This window comes from Melanaphis sacchari, unplaced genomic scaffold (genome assembly GCF_002803265.2).
Source record: "Melanaphis sacchari strain LSU unplaced genomic scaffold, SCAv2.0 Contig0_pilon_pilon, whole genome shotgun sequence".
Lineage (NCBI taxonomy): Eukaryota > Metazoa > Arthropoda > Insecta > Hemiptera > Aphididae > Melanaphis > Melanaphis sacchari.
The window spans coordinates 24,250,942-24,269,330 of record NW_020270366.1 but is presented as its reverse complement, the minus strand read 5'-3'; the positions used below and the strand labels follow the sequence as shown (position 1 = coordinate 24,269,330).

At 35.0% G+C, this 18,389-nt stretch overlaps 1 protein-coding gene across 8 annotated transcripts in view; it reads right to left on the bottom strand.

Annotated features, from left to right (window-relative positions):
* The window catches only part of LOC112601818 (ephrin type-B receptor 1-B), a 122,796-nt gene that overhangs the window by 62,202 nt on the left and 42,205 nt on the right, over positions 1 to 18,389 (bottom strand). For all 8 annotated transcript variants that reach the window (XM_025349630.1, XM_025349613.1, XM_025349622.1 and 5 more), the window contains exon 2: positions 9,479 to 9,699. In XM_025349630.1, the coding sequence (XP_025205415.1) occupies positions 9,479 to 9,629 (151 nt within the window). In that variant the 5' untranslated portion in view covers positions 9,630 to 9,699. The remainder of the gene's footprint in view (positions 1 to 9,478; positions 9,700 to 18,389) is intronic.

The window sequence follows — 18,389 nt, the reverse complement described above, 5'->3', positions numbered from 1 at the left end:
GCAGTCAGTCATCACAGTAGCCATTTCCACACCGTCACATTTGTCATTTAAAAATAATGATAAAAGATGACGTCGAAAAAATCTAAAAGAGTTATTTATGACTTTGATCAATATACAATGCTGTAGTTTATTATTTTTTTAAATAAATTGGAATAATATATGTTATAATATTTTATAATGTAATTTTTTACCTACCTATACTTACAATAAGTAAATATATGTTTATTTTATTTTTTCTAAAAATAACCTGAGACGACTAATATAGATCAATTAAGTTACTAAATGTTAATATTTAAAAAAATGTTGAGTTATTGATTAATATTAAGTACTTATCTAATGAACTTTAGTTATAAACGTTTTGATTCAAAACAGGAGTATGATATGAACAAAAATATACGGCGAAACAACTTGTATACATACTATTATAGACTTATAGTGTAAATATGTGTGTATACTTGTACAGTAAATATTTTTATAATAAAATAAATTTAATTATGTTCATTACAAAATGTAATTTTTGCGTGCTATAGATGACTTAAATATAATACAATTTAAAATATGTTTTACAAAAATAGCTTTTTATAGTTTCAAATTATTTGTATTCGACGGAATTTAAAAAAGTACCTATATACAAGTAAATGAGGTAAATAATAAATTAAGGTAAACTTAAATATAGGCGTAATAAGTAAATAATAAGAATACATATTGTTTTCACATATCAAAAAAAAATAAATACACGCCTATTATTGTATGTGTCGTATTTATTGTGATTATTTGTTCAAGTTATATAATTAAGTACAACTATTATGCAGTAAAAGAGTTTCTTTTAAAGAGAGGATATAGGTATACATTGAAAACAAATAATTTAGTGAGTTGGTGTAAAAAAATAATAATAATACTAATAAATAAATAATCGTTTCTAGAACATTAAATAAGTACTGACGACGGTCACTGTTATTAATTATTATATATACAATATTCATACTGTAATTTCGACGAATAACTTTATATTCAACTTATGGCACATAATAAATTCCTTTGCATTATTTATGTCGTCCTACATTTCGGAAATTTTCGTGGCGCGGTAGTTATTCGCGGAAGAGTTAAAACTACTGACCATACAATGTACAGCAAAGGCAGATTAAACTTTGATGCATACATAAAGTACGCTATATGATATATGTTTATGTATTATAAACACATATGTACACACATACTGCAACATACGACTGCACACAGTGTGTACAGCACTCCGTGGAGGACTGTTCCTAAGTAAATAATCTCCAGATGATAATTGCCATCTAGATCGTGTATATGTTTATAATATATATATATATATATTTGCGGCACCTGTCACTAAACACGGTTAGCGCATTTGCGGTACGGACTTGAACAGTCCCGTGCCAAGTTTGTATCCGTATTACACACGCTTAATATTGTAATAAACAAATATAATATTATATTGTTAAGTAGTATACTCCGGTAGAAGGCGAAAGTACGTATGGTTGACAATTATTTTTTACACGTGTTTAATGTCCTCCGATTTACCGACACAATAACTAGTGCGGTTCCGACGAGATTAAAAATGCGCCGTAAACAACAAATACAGACAAATAAAAAACCATTTAGATTGTTGATTACGATATTGGCCGCCGCTGCCAATTGCTATGGTCATCACGAAAACCTGTCTTTTTCAACACATTTATAGTTTGAAAAAAAAGTCCCAACGATAATGTAAAATGTACACTATTTAGGTTATGGGTGTTTTAAACAGCACTCTCATTAGTAATCGTTCTCGGACGACGACGCCGACGATAGCAGCACGATATCTATCTTTGCACATTATCTGTCGCTTAATAATCGTTATACTATTATAATATATAATATATGTATATAAGCCTTTAACATACATATCATTAAGAATAAGACCTCTGGTCTGTTGCTACTGAGTCGAAGTAGTAAAAGTGATCTGAAAATTGAAGTTACATTATACCCGAAGACCACCACCATACTGTATAGCCGTGACCTATATCTATGATATTATAGAAGTTATTATTAATTACCATTAATCACACGATAAAGGGTTTTATATCGATTGAAAATTATACCGACGCCATTGGTTTAATTAGGTCGAGTATACAATAACAATAATAATTAACATATTTTATTTATTCACACGAAGATATAAAATTTCGATCACGCACGATTTACGAGTTGTATATATAATAAATATTTAAAAGAAAAACAAAACAAAAAATTCAAAAATATAATAAATATCAAAAATTTTCAGAAAGCCTGTTTGTGTGAGTGTGAGAACAACACGACGGTTTGGTGGTAGATTAGTTATCGGAGATATTATATTTGGTCGGTTTACATAACAGCTGATGTTCATGTAAACGAAATGTCCTTGATCTACGATATAGCGAGATTTATTAGTTTTTGTAGCAACTTATTTAACGATTTTTTGCACATTACACAGGTTCAAACATAATTACGTGGGAGTCTATCATAATATAGGTACCTATAATATAATAATCGTTTATAGAGGATGACGATAACGACGATAAAACGAATATTGTGCAATATTACGATTGCGGGAAAAAAAGTTTTATATTTTGTACATTTAATTCAAAATATACCGTATGAAAATGAAAATGATCAAAAGTACGCAGCGTATGCAAATATTTACAGGAGCCTACAGTATAATATAAAATGTAATTATATTAGATTTTCGGGGAGAATACACGACCAACGTTTATCCAGTACTTTTTCCAACGATTTTTGTAATCCAATAATATAGGTTCCGTGATAAACTGCATAGGTGTCAAAAAAACTGTTATATGCGTAATACTACTCATATTTTGTGATGTACGCATGTACATATAACGAGCGTACAAATATAATATATATTTGTAAATACAATAAACCAGTTCACAACCCTAGAGTCCTAAACATATACCGTATAAAAGCTCTACGGCTGTTGCAGATCGGAGGGGAAAAATCGACAGGAAGTATCGATCGCAGAAGTGTATAAATAAACGTCCGTATTCCCGAGAGACGAAATATATGCGCGTTCCACCAATTCTAAACACCACAACAGACATCGAACACGACCAGGAAATGGATTCGCCAAGCGTACCACCCCTCTTCTAACAACTTAAAAGTCCTGCATGCATACTATATCAAAAGACTAGACCACAACGAGCAAGGATACATAATAATATAATAACAATATAATATGGTCTCGCACACAGATAATACACTGCACGTAACATTATTACGGCGCGGAAAAGAATTCGTGTACCGTATCCGGACTACAGATAAAAGAACGGGAAAAAAAACTTCGTCGTGATGACGACGATGACGGTGGCGGCTTTGCCACGGTTTTAAACGACGCACGCACTGCACCACTATATATATATATATATATTATTCTCCATAATAATACATATATATACATATATACACTTTCTATATCGTGGTATATACCAGTTTCAGGTATGAGCTATAGACCTATAGTGTTCTCTCTGTAGTATACGCTCGTGTGTTCGTAGTAGCAGTAATAATAATAACGATGACGATGATGATGATGATAATAATAATAATAATAATAATAATAACGCCGCCGTCGCCGCCGCCGCCGCCTCGCGTACATGACGAATGATTTACGCGGCAACATCACGTGAATCACAGTCATAACGCGCGCGGCGCACACACCACCACCACAGACGGATGAGCTCGTAAATATCGTCGGTGACGGTGCGGCGCGCGAGGTAACCCAACGCGGAAAACGTGATACTCTTCACCTACCCACCCCGTTCGCGTACGGCTCACCTTCGCCGCGCCGTCATTGCCGACTGCCATCCTCCCGCCCGCCCGTCGGCCGACGACGACTGCGACGACGACGACGACGACGACGGCATATATCGATCGGGCGGCGGCAATTGCACGAGAAACACACACGCACCACCGCCGCCCAACCCTCTTCGGACGACTCTGTTGCCGTGGCAGAGCGAGCGAGTGAAGAAAGACGAGGCGGACAGAAGAGGCAGCGGCGGCGGCGGTAATGAGATTACGTTTCCCCGGCGCACGGGCCCGCAGCCAAAACCAACATGTATGACACACGGTTGTGCGGCGTGCACGTATCCCGCGCGTAAGTAACAGAGCGCGAGAGGGGAATATTGCGTTATTGTACGGCCGGTTCTCATTTTTCTTTCCCGGGAGAACGTCCAACTGGCGGCGAGGTCTGTCACGCAGGGAGGTTTCGAAAAAAAAATATAATAAGAAAATTTATTCGGAAAATATTATGCGGTGGCCTCCTAATCTAGCAGCGGAGTTTGTATTATTTTTTTTCTCGCGAAATTCCGCACAACCAGAGCCGATGTTTATCGAAAAGCAAACAATAATGCGTATGTGTGTATACACTTTATGATATATTTATATATATAAACTTATATCATACTATACACGGACAAACCTTTCAAACGGGATTTTCGAACCTGCGCCATTTCAATTAAAGACCCTATACTAAATATATATATATACATACATCCCTCCCGTCGTCGTAACTGAACAAAGCCGAACACGAATAGGCGGTGATGTTTGTCTCGTGTGATGTTATACGAAAATACAACAATGCATTGCGGGATAAGGTATACGAATCGTAGCCAGAAACTATACGTACATATAGATGGACGTCTCTGATTTTTTCTTTTTCATTCTCATTTTGTCTCTCTTCTCCTGCAGTAGTGGATCACAATCATTGAGAGAGACATACACACGATGTTAGGTCAAAACAACGTATTTTCGAACCCGCTTTATGAGTTTCTGAAATTTGATAATAGCATGACCCTAAATCCGCGTTTACAAGTGAGTGTCTGTGTTTGGCGGTGGTGGTAGTGGGAGAAAGATTATGTTAAGTATAGTTAACTGAAAGGCCGTTTCTTAATAAAAAAATCTTTTTCTCACGTCTGTTTTCGAATCGTTTTGTATTTAGTTTTTAATTTTTTTAATTGGAGTCTCGTGGGAGTTCAATCCATTTCGTTATTTGTTTCTATATATACGTACTCGTACTCGTCGCCGTCGCCGTCGCCGCCATCGTCCAGAATTAAAATAATAAAACAATAAACGGATTGTCGAGAGAGTCGAGAGGAACGTATGAATAAACAATGAGGATACATCTCTTCTACGCGATATGCAGGCGTAATAAACGTTTTCTACTCCCACGGGCGGCCCGGTTACGTGTATATTAATAAAGTATATGTATATTCTATGCACCTATACGATTTCTGTGTGTGTGTCCGTTTTTCTTTAGCTGCTTAGTTTATAATGATGGTATAATAATAATAAAAAATGCGTCAACGTCAAGTTTTCCCTAGGACACGCGCGGTGAACATTATTTAATACACGTCTAGTTCATTTAGTATTTTTTAATTATTATTTGTTTTAGACAAATAGTTTGTTGAGTGTAATTTGTACGCATGTTAAATTATTTTAGAATTTATTATGGTTTTCCAAGAAGACGGCTGCGTCGTGTTTGTATTCACACATCACGCGTATGATGGATTCTACAAAAAAAATAAAACTATTGGCTGGACACTAGTGTGTATATATGTTGCTTGTAAGTATGTATATGTACGAGTTAAGCCAAGCTTTAAGTTTTAAAAGTTCTATAGTAATGGACGCTTTAAATGATTTATTTGACAAACAAATAATATGGGAACAAAAAATATGTATTTGTTTCATTTCTAAGCGATTTTTGAAAATCCGTATTCGTGAGTGCTTATAAAAAACCGAAAAAATACAAAAAATATAATATATATACAAAGCGGTAACAGAAACAAAAGTAGAAAAACGTTTATTGAACGCATTTAGTGTTATGGATGATAGCCGTAACGGTTTAAAAAGCTGTTACCACGATTTTGTACGGATCGGAGGGACATATTTTTCTCTGCGACATTTTTGAAATCACTCCTCCCCCATCCCTTTTACGTATACTTATATACATTATAGCTCTGGGACAAAATTGCAATATATATATAAAGCTGATAGTTCGCGTAGTGTTTCAAGATACCGATTACGTTTAATATATCTCATTTACGACCCATTTGCCCGTGTACAGCAATGTTGGCGACTTTTTTTTTAGTCCTCCGGAAAGCCTCCATGGACACAGCAGCAAGAAGAATGATGGACACATTAGAAGCGTCTCGTGGTTTCGCCCATCAAAGCGTAATGGACGTTGTAAATGTTATTGCTCGCAAGCTATACACAGTATACATACGTTATATATATATATATATATATATATATATTATACAGACGACCCCGTCACACCAAATATAGTATAGATATTACATATATTCATACATACAATATATATAGTCACTGAGGTTAAGTCTTCGCGGGAGGGTGCCTGTACAAATATATATATATATCAATAGATACATATGTGATATAATATATTAGTACGAGTTTGACGGTTTTGACCAGTGAAGGTATAAGTTTATTTATACAATATAATATATACATAGAGAAGAGTCCAGTATATACATATAGATAATAATGGTGTTGGTTTCACTCGTTTGTTATGAGTAGTATGTGTATATCTATAAATAAGAAATGCTGTATATTATATACGTAATATATACGAGTATATTATATAGGTATAGTGAAGAAATATGTTAAATTACCTCGTGTGTATACCTTATACGTTATTTACATAGGTAGTTTTGTTTTGTTTTTAAACGGCCTCATAAAATGATACGAACCCCGAGACTCTGAGAGAGAATAATATAATAATAATATCGAGAACGTCACGCGCGTTTACGGACCGCTCCGGCGGTGGCGGTACACGAAAACCAGAAGGTGGCGGCGGGGTAGCGGACGGTCGTGCGGGAAAAGGCCCCAGGGAGTCTCCGGGCATGTTGATTTAAGAATGCGCGCACGAAATTCGTTCCTACTGCGTTGATTGGCCGTCGCCCGTGCGCTGTCGTTGTTGTGTGCATAGAAAATGAAAGATTAATACGCGCGTTTGTTTGTTTGTGTGTGTTTTAAAAATACAATAATAATGCGCGTACGTATATAAGTAATAGCGGTATAGTTCAATAGTTGTATAGTAGCTTAAGTACCAACTATATGTGTAAATGCATAGGGTATAAAAATATAGTAACGGTTACTAGTTTAAATGGAATAATATATTGAATTAATATAAATGCTTTGATCTCTTATTCGCGTTGTCGCCGCGCATAGTTATATGTATATAAAAATAATTTTCAATTTCGAGAACGCATGCAGCGTGTCGTTGTTTAATTATATTAATTTTTACATGTGTGTGAAAAAAAAGAAAAAATCAACGTTTTAGAAAAAGACTTTATTATTTGCAGCAACTGACAAAAAAAAATATCTTTCACGTCAGACAAACCGATGACGTGTATGATGGGCCACTCTTGAAATAGCTCTACAGTGAAAGTCGTATACCGAAAGATGTCTGGAATACACTTAAAAAAAAATGTTCTACGCAGACGCAATTAAATCTCGCGTGTCAACGTTGTTATTAAAAGTTATTAAAATATAAAGTTTCGTGAAAGTAAATAATGTTATAACTGTTTTTTAGGAAAATAATATGGAATTATTATAATTTAACACAACCCGTAGTAAATGCAATAAAACGCTTTAAAACAAGCAATATTAAAATGTAATTATAATATTCATAACATAAAAATATCGATGATGAAAACATTTAGACATTTATTAAGTACCTATAATATAATATTATGTGCTCAGGTGGCGTATTTACACACGGCTTTGACGTAGCTTTTCTTCTACCATATTTTGTTACGAATGAGGATTGAATTAGATAGTGCAGTATACCGAGCAATACAACAAAATTGAGTAAATTTGAGAGCTATGGTAAGTGGAGAAAATATGCGAATAGGAAACTTATAAAATAAAAATATTTTTTGTAAACTCTTTGAAATATAAACGTAAATTCGTAGAGGGACTAAATATTATTTGAATGTTTCAAAAAAAAAAAAAAAAAAAGGAAAACATTATAACAATAGTTAAACCCTATATATATATAAATTATTATAAGTCAAATATATTATACTAGATAATTCACTAACATAAAATTATACACACTAGACAAAACTAGTCTAAATTATTAAAAAGTATTATTAAAAAAAGGACACATCAGATAATTTGACGATCCATCAACACAACCGAATTCAAAAATAGAATTATAAGCAGCTATATCTTATAACATTGAGTAAGGTATAAATTAATTTAAACAATTTAAATTATTTTGAAAATTAAAGTTCAGAAAATATTTTACCTTTTATAGTTATATATATTGTTTAAATGACAAAATGTCATAATATTTTAATATGACGTTGATAGATTTTATTTAAACATTAAATGCAAGACTAAACATTTAAAAGTTATAACATTACATTAATTAGGGGTATATAAACGTTGATAAATAACGTTAACATGACAAGTATTCTATTAATATTATTCGGTGTAGTAAATCTAAAACAGATTACGTGTAAAACAACATTTAAACGTGACTGCAATCGATTTTGATTTTAAGATTCAACAGAAAAAAAAAAGTCGCCCATAAAGTACACGCGGCATATATTATATATACACAAACACACTATGATGTAGTAATTTATGAGTGTACCGTCGGAGACGTGTTTTTACGTGAGACACGTGACATTTTAACGACCGGATACGTATTTATTTTTTTATGGGAACTGGTGAGTATATTTCCACGCATACTTTCCCAAGTCGACAAGTATTAAACTAATATTTGTAAATCGCTAGCAAAACAAAAGAACGTCGTACACGCACGGGAGTAGGAGTGATGTACTGATGTGGAGTGGCTAGAAATCGGGCTGGTAATAACATATAAATTAAAACACATACACTATGAATATTTGGAAACAACGATTATATCTTTGAGGTAATATCATATATAGGTATCTGTAATGTATTGTGGCGAAAACACGATAATTCATCACTTTAAAAATATAATAATATATTAATCAGATGTAGATGGGTAGGTACTATACTACTATATTTCAATAAGGTTTTACCATTGATGCTTCTGCTGCGGGAAGACTTGACTAGAGAACACACGCGACAGAGAGGAATACTATTGGTGGGCGGGTGTGTGTAATAGAAACACGATACTATTGCCTACCTATAATATATATTATTTAAAATATTGTACGCATTACGAGATATAGTCGAGTGGGTTTTCGAGTACCTATGCCATATGTCGGCCATTTCCGATTCAAAACAATAATAACGGTTGATATTAGTATTGTAGTAAAGTGAACAGCGAGAAACGATACAATATAATAATATAATACGTATTATAATAATACAATGCCGTCATTTGGGCAATATTATACGCTATTAGTGTGCTTATAACTTATAAGTATATATACAATGCGAGTGGTGGTATGCTTACCATGTTCAGCTCGTCCGGGGCTGATGATTGCGACGGTTAGCAGTAGAAACACCGCGGCGAGACAGCATCGGTGGTGATTATAGAGGTAGTTGTGGCAGTGGCGATAGTGGTGGTTGTTGTCGTCGTAGTGCTGTTGGTGATACTTGTGCATGACGGCAGTGGCGACGACGATGGTTAGTGGCGACGGCTACCTTCTCCTCATCGCTGAATGTTTTTCTTTCCTGCGGATACACAAACAAACGAATATAATACACATGAGTACCTCTATTTAAGTTGCATACACATAGGGACCGTGTAAAAAATAACACCATTGTACCATGCGACAATTATATATACCTACAATTATTGACAAAAGTGATCGTTACAGCAAATTTACACAACAATATCATTATAATATTATAATAATAAATAGAATAATATTACGCATTGCAGCACATGCACATAGCTGACAAGTGCAACAACGGTAGGGCTGAGCATTATTATTATTATTATTGCTCTGGACTGCAAGCATCGTATATAACGTGCAATAATAATAATATTACCTATAGTATCGCGAGATAATATAATATGCGTGTGTAGTGTGGCGCGTTTGATAATGACCTCTAAAGTCGCCATCGAAAGATCCCGTTTATTATTGTTATTATATTATAATTTTTTTTTTTACTCCGTCCCCACAATTGTTCCGCCGACGTTATCTTCGGCATCTATCGCCGCCGTCGTTGTTACTCGCGCAAAACTGTCCGTCCGGTTTCCAATTAATGTCCTTCCAAGCTGCCGATGTTGACGTTTTTGTACTTTTTATATTCAACGCATAACAGACGATTGTCCAATAAAAGCCGTCGTTTATGCACGGTACACTGTAAGACTGATTGTCTCATCGTCGTCACCCGCGCCCAACCATTATTATCATTATATACCAGCTATTATTATTAGGTATATTAGATAGGTAGGTTATAGGTATAAATTATAATAAATTTATATTTCCCATAAAATATAAGTACTAAGTGCCCGTGCAAAGGTATATCTTCGCGTCGAATCCCAATCTTCTGTAGCCAATTATTATTCACAAGTTTTTTATTAAAATCCCGTCAGAGGAACTAAGTGGATTTTACATATTAAAGTCAACCACGGACAAAGAATATTATCGACGAAGGATTATATCACATGGATATATTCATCACAGTAGCGGCCTAAGTTTTAAGACTTACGGAGCAAGTCTCATTAAACCACTCACCCTTCTACTAAATTAACAAAGACCACTAGGTACTTTTTTCTAACTTTATTTTGACTTAGCACTCAGCAGCAAATGTTGAAAATGCTTATAGACCTACCAGAAAAGACTTAAAATTATCTTCTACGATACGGTTTGTCAACAATGCTATATTAGATGCAATTGACCATCGTCTATCATATTATAATACACAATTAAGATAATGACATGTTTAAATTGTCAGCGGTCTATAAAGATATAAACACATATTTATGCTGTTTATGCATATTTTAAATTGCACTCTTGTCTCTTGGTCCATTTTAATAGATGATAAAGAATAGCAATAAAAAAAAAAAAAAAATTACCGTACTTTTTGTATTCGTTTCTCCCTCCCACAATTCCGGAAAACCTAACCATGATGAAGAGGAATAGGGTTAAATCTCTCTCAGATTTATCGTAAACACACGCGAACTGCTGACCGGTGGTGTTCGACTTATCCGTTTATAAGGCACACGCGCAACGATATAATATACAATGCGACTAAAATAATAACAAACTCATTAAACTGGAACGGTCGCGCGGGCGGAATGGCGTCCGTGATTTATGGGTCTTAGTATGGAAGAGCACGGCGGTGGAGCGGGGTCAACCGAGTTCACCGGAGTACTTGACAAATGCTTCGGTTTTTTTTTTTTTATTATTATTATTTTTTTTTTTTTATCGGTAGACGACAATCTTTTTTACACGCTCTCGTACTTACACATATACACGCGTCGTCGCTGCGTACACCTTCTCTTCTTCTATACATTTTATACGTATAAATAATTAACAATTATTTTCTAGTGCGTAAAATAATAAATAATAATAATAATAAGACGTATGTATTAATGCTTATATACTGATCAAAACGCGACCTATCTACAAACCTATACCTACCGATATGTGCAGGCGCACTCACGTCGATCAGATATATGATATAAAATGAACGCGTTCGGCCAGGCGAAAAATATGTTTCCATCGATTGTATAATAATAATAATAATAATAATAATACAATATCCTTCGCGTTAATAACGCTCCGTTTGAAAATACCATTACGCGGGTTTGATGGGATTTCGTCGTTCTGGCGATTTGGTTCTTTTGGTTTTTTTTTTTACGGTGGTGGTTTCACGGATTTTTTTTCATATTATTATTATGGGGACTACGTCCCATCCTGTGGTCCAGGTTAGTGCATAAAGAAGTGTGGGGGTTAGGTGTATATATAATAATAATACTGTACGGACACGATTCTTCTTTTTGTGTCTCGCAGTTGCGATTGACGGCGTGACGGCTGCTGCTGCGGCAGTAGCAAGTGATGCGCGTCGATATCGATTCAAACGTGACGTTTTAAAGGGTGCGTACGTTGGATAAATTCGAAAAAAAAACAACATAAAATGAAATAATTCCTCCCCTTGCTGCGATTTTATCTACCGAATTAAAAGTACTAAACACCGCACACAATGGTTAGATTTTAGCATTAACATTGGTAATAAATGCGCAATATCCAAAATCGTGCTAAACCTACATAATAGTATAATACTACTGACGTCGAAGAAAAAAAATCACATCGACATTTTTTAATCTTCATTATTCGGTTTATATGAAACAAAATCCAAAACACTTGTCGTCTATATTGTTATATTATCTTTAATGCTGTTTCGTATTTCGATGAATCAAAACTTAAAAAGACCAAACGCGATTATTATTACATGAGTGAATACCTACTCCAAGACCGTGATAAATAAAATGTTATTTTATTAAAATACTGACCGAATGCATATAATTTAATATCATATCAAACAAATATATATGGTATACGAACAAATATTAAACAACGTAAGATATTATTTTATTAAATCGGGCGGAGAATAAAATTAATCAGGTTTTTATGTTTCTAAAATATTATACTTTCAGTAGGATAATATAATAATCTGATATAGATATATTATTATATTGATCGTAAATCCAAACGTATATTTCCATTTAAATTGCGGTAGTTATACGAAATTTTACGAACACGAATAGATGCCGTATAAACGTATAATGTATCATAAAAATATAATAATATAATATTATAAGTGAAATTTGTTTTGAAGTATTCCGACACGGCCTTGATGGGTATTATTTGTGTGGGATCTATTGTAAATATCAAATACAATAAATTTTTTCACGTTACGTCTGTATAAAAAATGATTTTATAATTTTTAAATGAGAGAACAATTAATGGTTTAAAATTTTAGGAATGTATTATTATAATTTTTTTTTGCACCTACACGCTGAAATATCGACTTGCAATTTGACGAGAAACATATACAAAAGTTTTACAATTCGTGTAAACCACAAATTATTTCCAATGTTTAACCATAATTAACTTGGATACGCGTTTCGAACGTGAAAAATATAATATTATTGTACTGTGAATTTAAATGTACTACTATTTACAATCGTAAAACGATAAAACATAATAGGTACATCGTTATTTTATCGTTTAAAACCGAATTCATAAGAAATAAGAGCCTAAGAGTCACAGTTAAAAGATGACGATCAGTATCAACCATTAAACGTGTGAAACGTTTACATGCGTATAATAGTGCGTATTATTGTGTATGGAATTGGATTGTAAGTGACCGACCGGTGGTGGTTTTTATCTCGGACTCGCACGGGACACACACGTACACACGCGCGTGCGCCGTTCAGCGTTTCCCGTCGTCCTCCAAATTAGAATTGGAAAAGAAAAAATAACAATAATAATAGCTCGAAGAAATCCGTCGCGTATGTATATGGGCACACACGCACAATCTGGTGTACATCGCACCGCTAAGTAGTAATAGTCTCGGGAGAAGAAAACTATATACCTACTCGCTCTCTCGATAGCTAGCATACTCTCGCTCACACTCGCTGCACACAACACAATACGCCTACGACTCGAACGCCAATATTTTATGCGTACCACCCTACCACTTGGCCATATATAAAACGATAGATAGATGATAAGTCGACCCGCAGACGGCGACGGCGCACACTGCACCGAGGCAGATGGACGATTGGCGTGTCCGTATATAATAATAGTAATAATAAGTGCCTCGTCGCCGTACATATTACATAATAATATATTATAATATTCCCAATGGTGGTAATTAAAATTGAAAAATAAAAAGAATATACTTTTATTTGCGGTGGCGGCCGACCCGACTCGCGACAGCCGCAGACGATCGAGCGACGCGATTCGCGCTATCTTTTTTCGGACCGGAGAGAAAAATAATAATAATAATGAAAAACAATGCGTAAATTGGTCGGAGAGCGAACGAGCGCGCGCGCGCTCACGAGCAACGACGACGACCGTCCGAGACCGAGAGACACCGATACACCGAGACGACGGTGAATCCGAGGAATCCGAGGCGGCGGCGGCGGCGGCGGCGGCGGTGGCTGGTATAGTAATAATAATAATAATAATATAAAGAGTGCGCGCCGAAAACCGGTTTGTCAGGATCGCCGCCACGGCAGCAGAAGCACACCAGTGCACGAGGAGAACAAACAGACGGGCGAACGCGGGCCACCGGACAAAGCCCCCGAGAAGAATAATATAATGCGAGACACACGGGAAAAACGATGGAGAAAAAAAGATCGGCGGAGAGTGAGTGTGTGTGTGTGTGAGAGAGAGTGAGAGAGAGAGAAGGGAGGACGGAGACCGGAGAGACCGGTTAATCAATTTCTGGAACGAACTGCAACGTATATAATATGAGTATGTGTGTGATCAATTATCGTTATGTCATACACGAGCTCCCATGATCCATTAAGAATACCGCGTTTGTATTATTATTATAATTATTACGTGTCGTGTACGTATTGAATGTGTACAGAAACAGAATTAATGGTGGAAAATATGCGTTTTAATTCCGCTTGTGTTGTTAACGCCGCGGACCGAACGACGAGACTGCCGACGCCGGGAGGTTAATAAGCAATTACGCGATTAAGATGTCGCCGTGAATTCGTCGTCGATGGCGGTGGCTGTTGCTGCCGTTCAGTGACAGTGGTTAGAGGTCGTGAATCACGAAATTGGCCGTAAACATCTCCTTTCCACCAGAAAACCATCACGGCATTCATCACCCTTCCTCCGACGCGCTCAATTTCTACAATGCTTAATTTCTAGGATTATATACTGTAGTAGTGTAAAGATCGCTACGGAATTCGGTGTCGTGTCAAATTGATACTATGCGAAGCGCGATATGTTTTCGCTTTAGTATTTATTTTCGCAATATCGATATTATACTTTCAAGATATTTTTCGGCAATAACTGCAGTAGCGAGTAGTATACATTTTTATTGTTAAATCGCAGAAAATGATTTGCCTAAATAGTCTTCTTCTAAAGTTTATTATAATGATAATAATAAAAAGGAATAACTTTTAGCATTCAAGGTAATAATTGATGGAAACCATCTTCTGCGTCTATAACTTGTAGTTGATTATGTAATATAATAGTTTGTTACTATACAGTGTATACATAATAATAATAATAATAATAATAATAATATAATATATGCTTACAGGCTACAGCAATTATTATTCAGGGGGATGAAATTAATTTTACAAACCTCCGAGATTAACCCTATGAAATATACTTCCCACTGTAAGCCCAGGGTGTCAATTAATGGAAAGTCGGATATACGAGACAAATTTCTACTCAAGTTTAATCGGCTGCCACCGCTGCCGATCAATCAACGACAGTAGTTAGCAGGGCGCCTTACGGGATGCGGGCTAAAACACCGTGAGCTTGTTATCGTGTATCTTTCTCTCTTTAGAATGTTCATCCTTCTCTTCGATACGTGGCGGTGTTTAAACAGTGACTCGGGTGTCTGACTATTGACTATAAAACATATTATACACGTAAAGTTCCTCTGCGTTAACACCATAAAACGGCAAAGTAATTTCAAACCGACAAAATATTGTCAAGCTCAAACTTAAAGACCCCGTGTTTCTACTGTATCATGATTAAACTTTTTACGTCAAGAAAAATTGTCTTCGAGATAACTATCGCAAATACACAATTCCGAAATACTTTTATTATTTTATTATTCTTCTATCTTTTTGTTTTCGACAGTCGTTTTATAAATGAATTATACGTCGCCATAACACATATACTTATATACATACATACATACGTACATACATGTCCAATCCACAAATTCTGTCTAACCTCTTTTTCAACTCATTTCCGTCAGACGACTTTCTCGTTTATTACAAGTAAATCTAAAATGTACATCCCATAGTCCATACACAATGAATGACTCTTTATAAATCGTTTCGATTTATTTTTATGTCGATTTTTTCAGTATCTATCTAGGTCCCTCTTTTAAACTTCCCCTTATTAATCTGGTACACACCATCAGTTTTCCTTTTATTTATAATCCCCTTCGAAATATAATATATTTATATCCGTACAACGCATATTATTTGAAGCGTTCTTACATTTTTCTCCTCCGTCGATATCATTAGTAAATTTCAATATTTACTTTGATCCCAACCCTGGCATTTTGAGAATTCAACATGCATCGTTGAATACAATTGGACTGTCCGACTCCTTTTCGGTTCGTATTCGCTTCACTGCCCTTCGTTTTTAATGATTCCGATATGGTGTAGGTACTATAGGCGACGAGCTATCTTCTTATCTCACTGCATCTAGTTCAATTGTTTTCAATATCTTGAACAGACGTCGACATTTTTGTAACTAAAGTGAGTATATTTACACAACCGAGACCAACAATAAGTGTAGGTACAATGTACTTGGCAGCCTTGTTTCATATATTATGTTATTGTTTTGTTTATTTTTTTTAATAAGAATTTAATTACTTATGCTAAGGTTATTTATTGTTTCATGAAACGAAGTAATTATATATACATATATATATATCAAGATAACCTGATATTATTAGACAAATACCACTATTGGTTAATGATACGTTGTTTAAAAACTAGAAGCCGTTCTTACTATTACTTTACAAGAATTATTATTATTAGTATGGGTATTGGATAATATGCCACATATATAGGTGGGTGGGTAGGTAGGTAGGTAGGAGGTAGGTAAGTCTTAGACACGAAATTAAGAACAGACTGGCAGGATGTTCACTTACGCGCGCGTTTTGCCGTTACACTTATTATACTATTTTCTAGGAAACAAAATATTTGAACACAATATATAGCTACTAATAATTGACAAGCTGATTTTTTATACCCCAGGACTCGAGAGGAAATAATAACGATTTTTACCTTTCGTAGTACACTTGACCGCATAATAATTAAGCGGACACGTCTACAATTTGCTTTTAATTTATTTTCGTTTTTTTAACAGAATGTGATTTATGTAAAAAAAAAAAACCAATATGCAATAGAAGCCAGAGTTATTAATTGTCCAGTGTTGAATACGGTGGCAGCCATCAGTCACCCATCGTTCACACACTGATGAGGCTCCCGCGTTTTAATTTTTGTTTTTCATTACCCAACGTTTGGTGGTAACTATAAGCAATTTAACGGTGCCCAGTGAACTTCTAGTTAAATCAAAAATAATTATAAGCACGGCCAATGCGTGTACATACGGTCGGCCAAGAGAAAAACAATAAATTACCGTCCATGTACACTTAGCTATAGGTACATATGCACGCGCGACACTGTCGACTATCAACTGACTTGCAGCAGCAGTTACCTTCATCTGTACTCCGATGAGGTCTACTAAGTTCTTGCTGAAACACTGTTCTGAAGATGATATTATGTTTTACATAACGTAATACGCACAGATAATTTTTTATTCAGGTACAGAGATCGTTAACGACGAGTGGTTTAACATTTTCATGCATTCTAAGAATATTATAATTTATACGACGAAAGATTCTTGGACCAATTAATTTTGGGAATTTGAAGAGCATAACATAACATGTATAGATCATAACATTTATAACATTATTATAGAATATACGTTTAAATAATGCATAACTGCAATATTCAGCAATAAGGTCTTTTATCGTGATTATACTTTTGTCCTTTTGTTTGTATTTATTGAATCGTACCTATATATATCTACATATACCTGATGTAACGCTATATTATATTATTTGTGCTTAACGAGTTTTTGTCCTAATGAGCAACAAACGCTACAGTGTGTGTTCTGTTTTTAATTATAGCTTTAAATGTCAAATCATTAATGACATTCTAAATGTTTTCACACTGCCGGTCATAAAACATATATGTTAACAAATTAAACGTTCTGTTTTTTGTTGTTTGTTTGACGTAACGGACACGTATCGATCGTTTCGATACAGTCCTCAATGCATAAAAACTAAAAAGTCATGTTATGTTTTGTTTGTTATTCTTAGGGAGATTTAAAAGAAAGAAAAAGATCGAGTATATTTTATTTGCAAAACAAATTTTTCTTTCGTTTGACAACGGTTCTTCCGGTTGATAAATCGAATGCAACCCCCCCCCCCCCACCGAGAACCCTAACAAACTACGCTACTACTGCCGCCCAGGCCTCGGGCAAAGCACAAAAGATTGAACAATAGAACTTGTGTGTGTATTTTTCAAAGTTTTCCGTTCCCTTTTTTTGGCCCCGAGCCGTTGGTTTTCCCTCTCCGTCATCAATTTATTTACGTGCATTATTTTCGTTTGCCTGATTTTT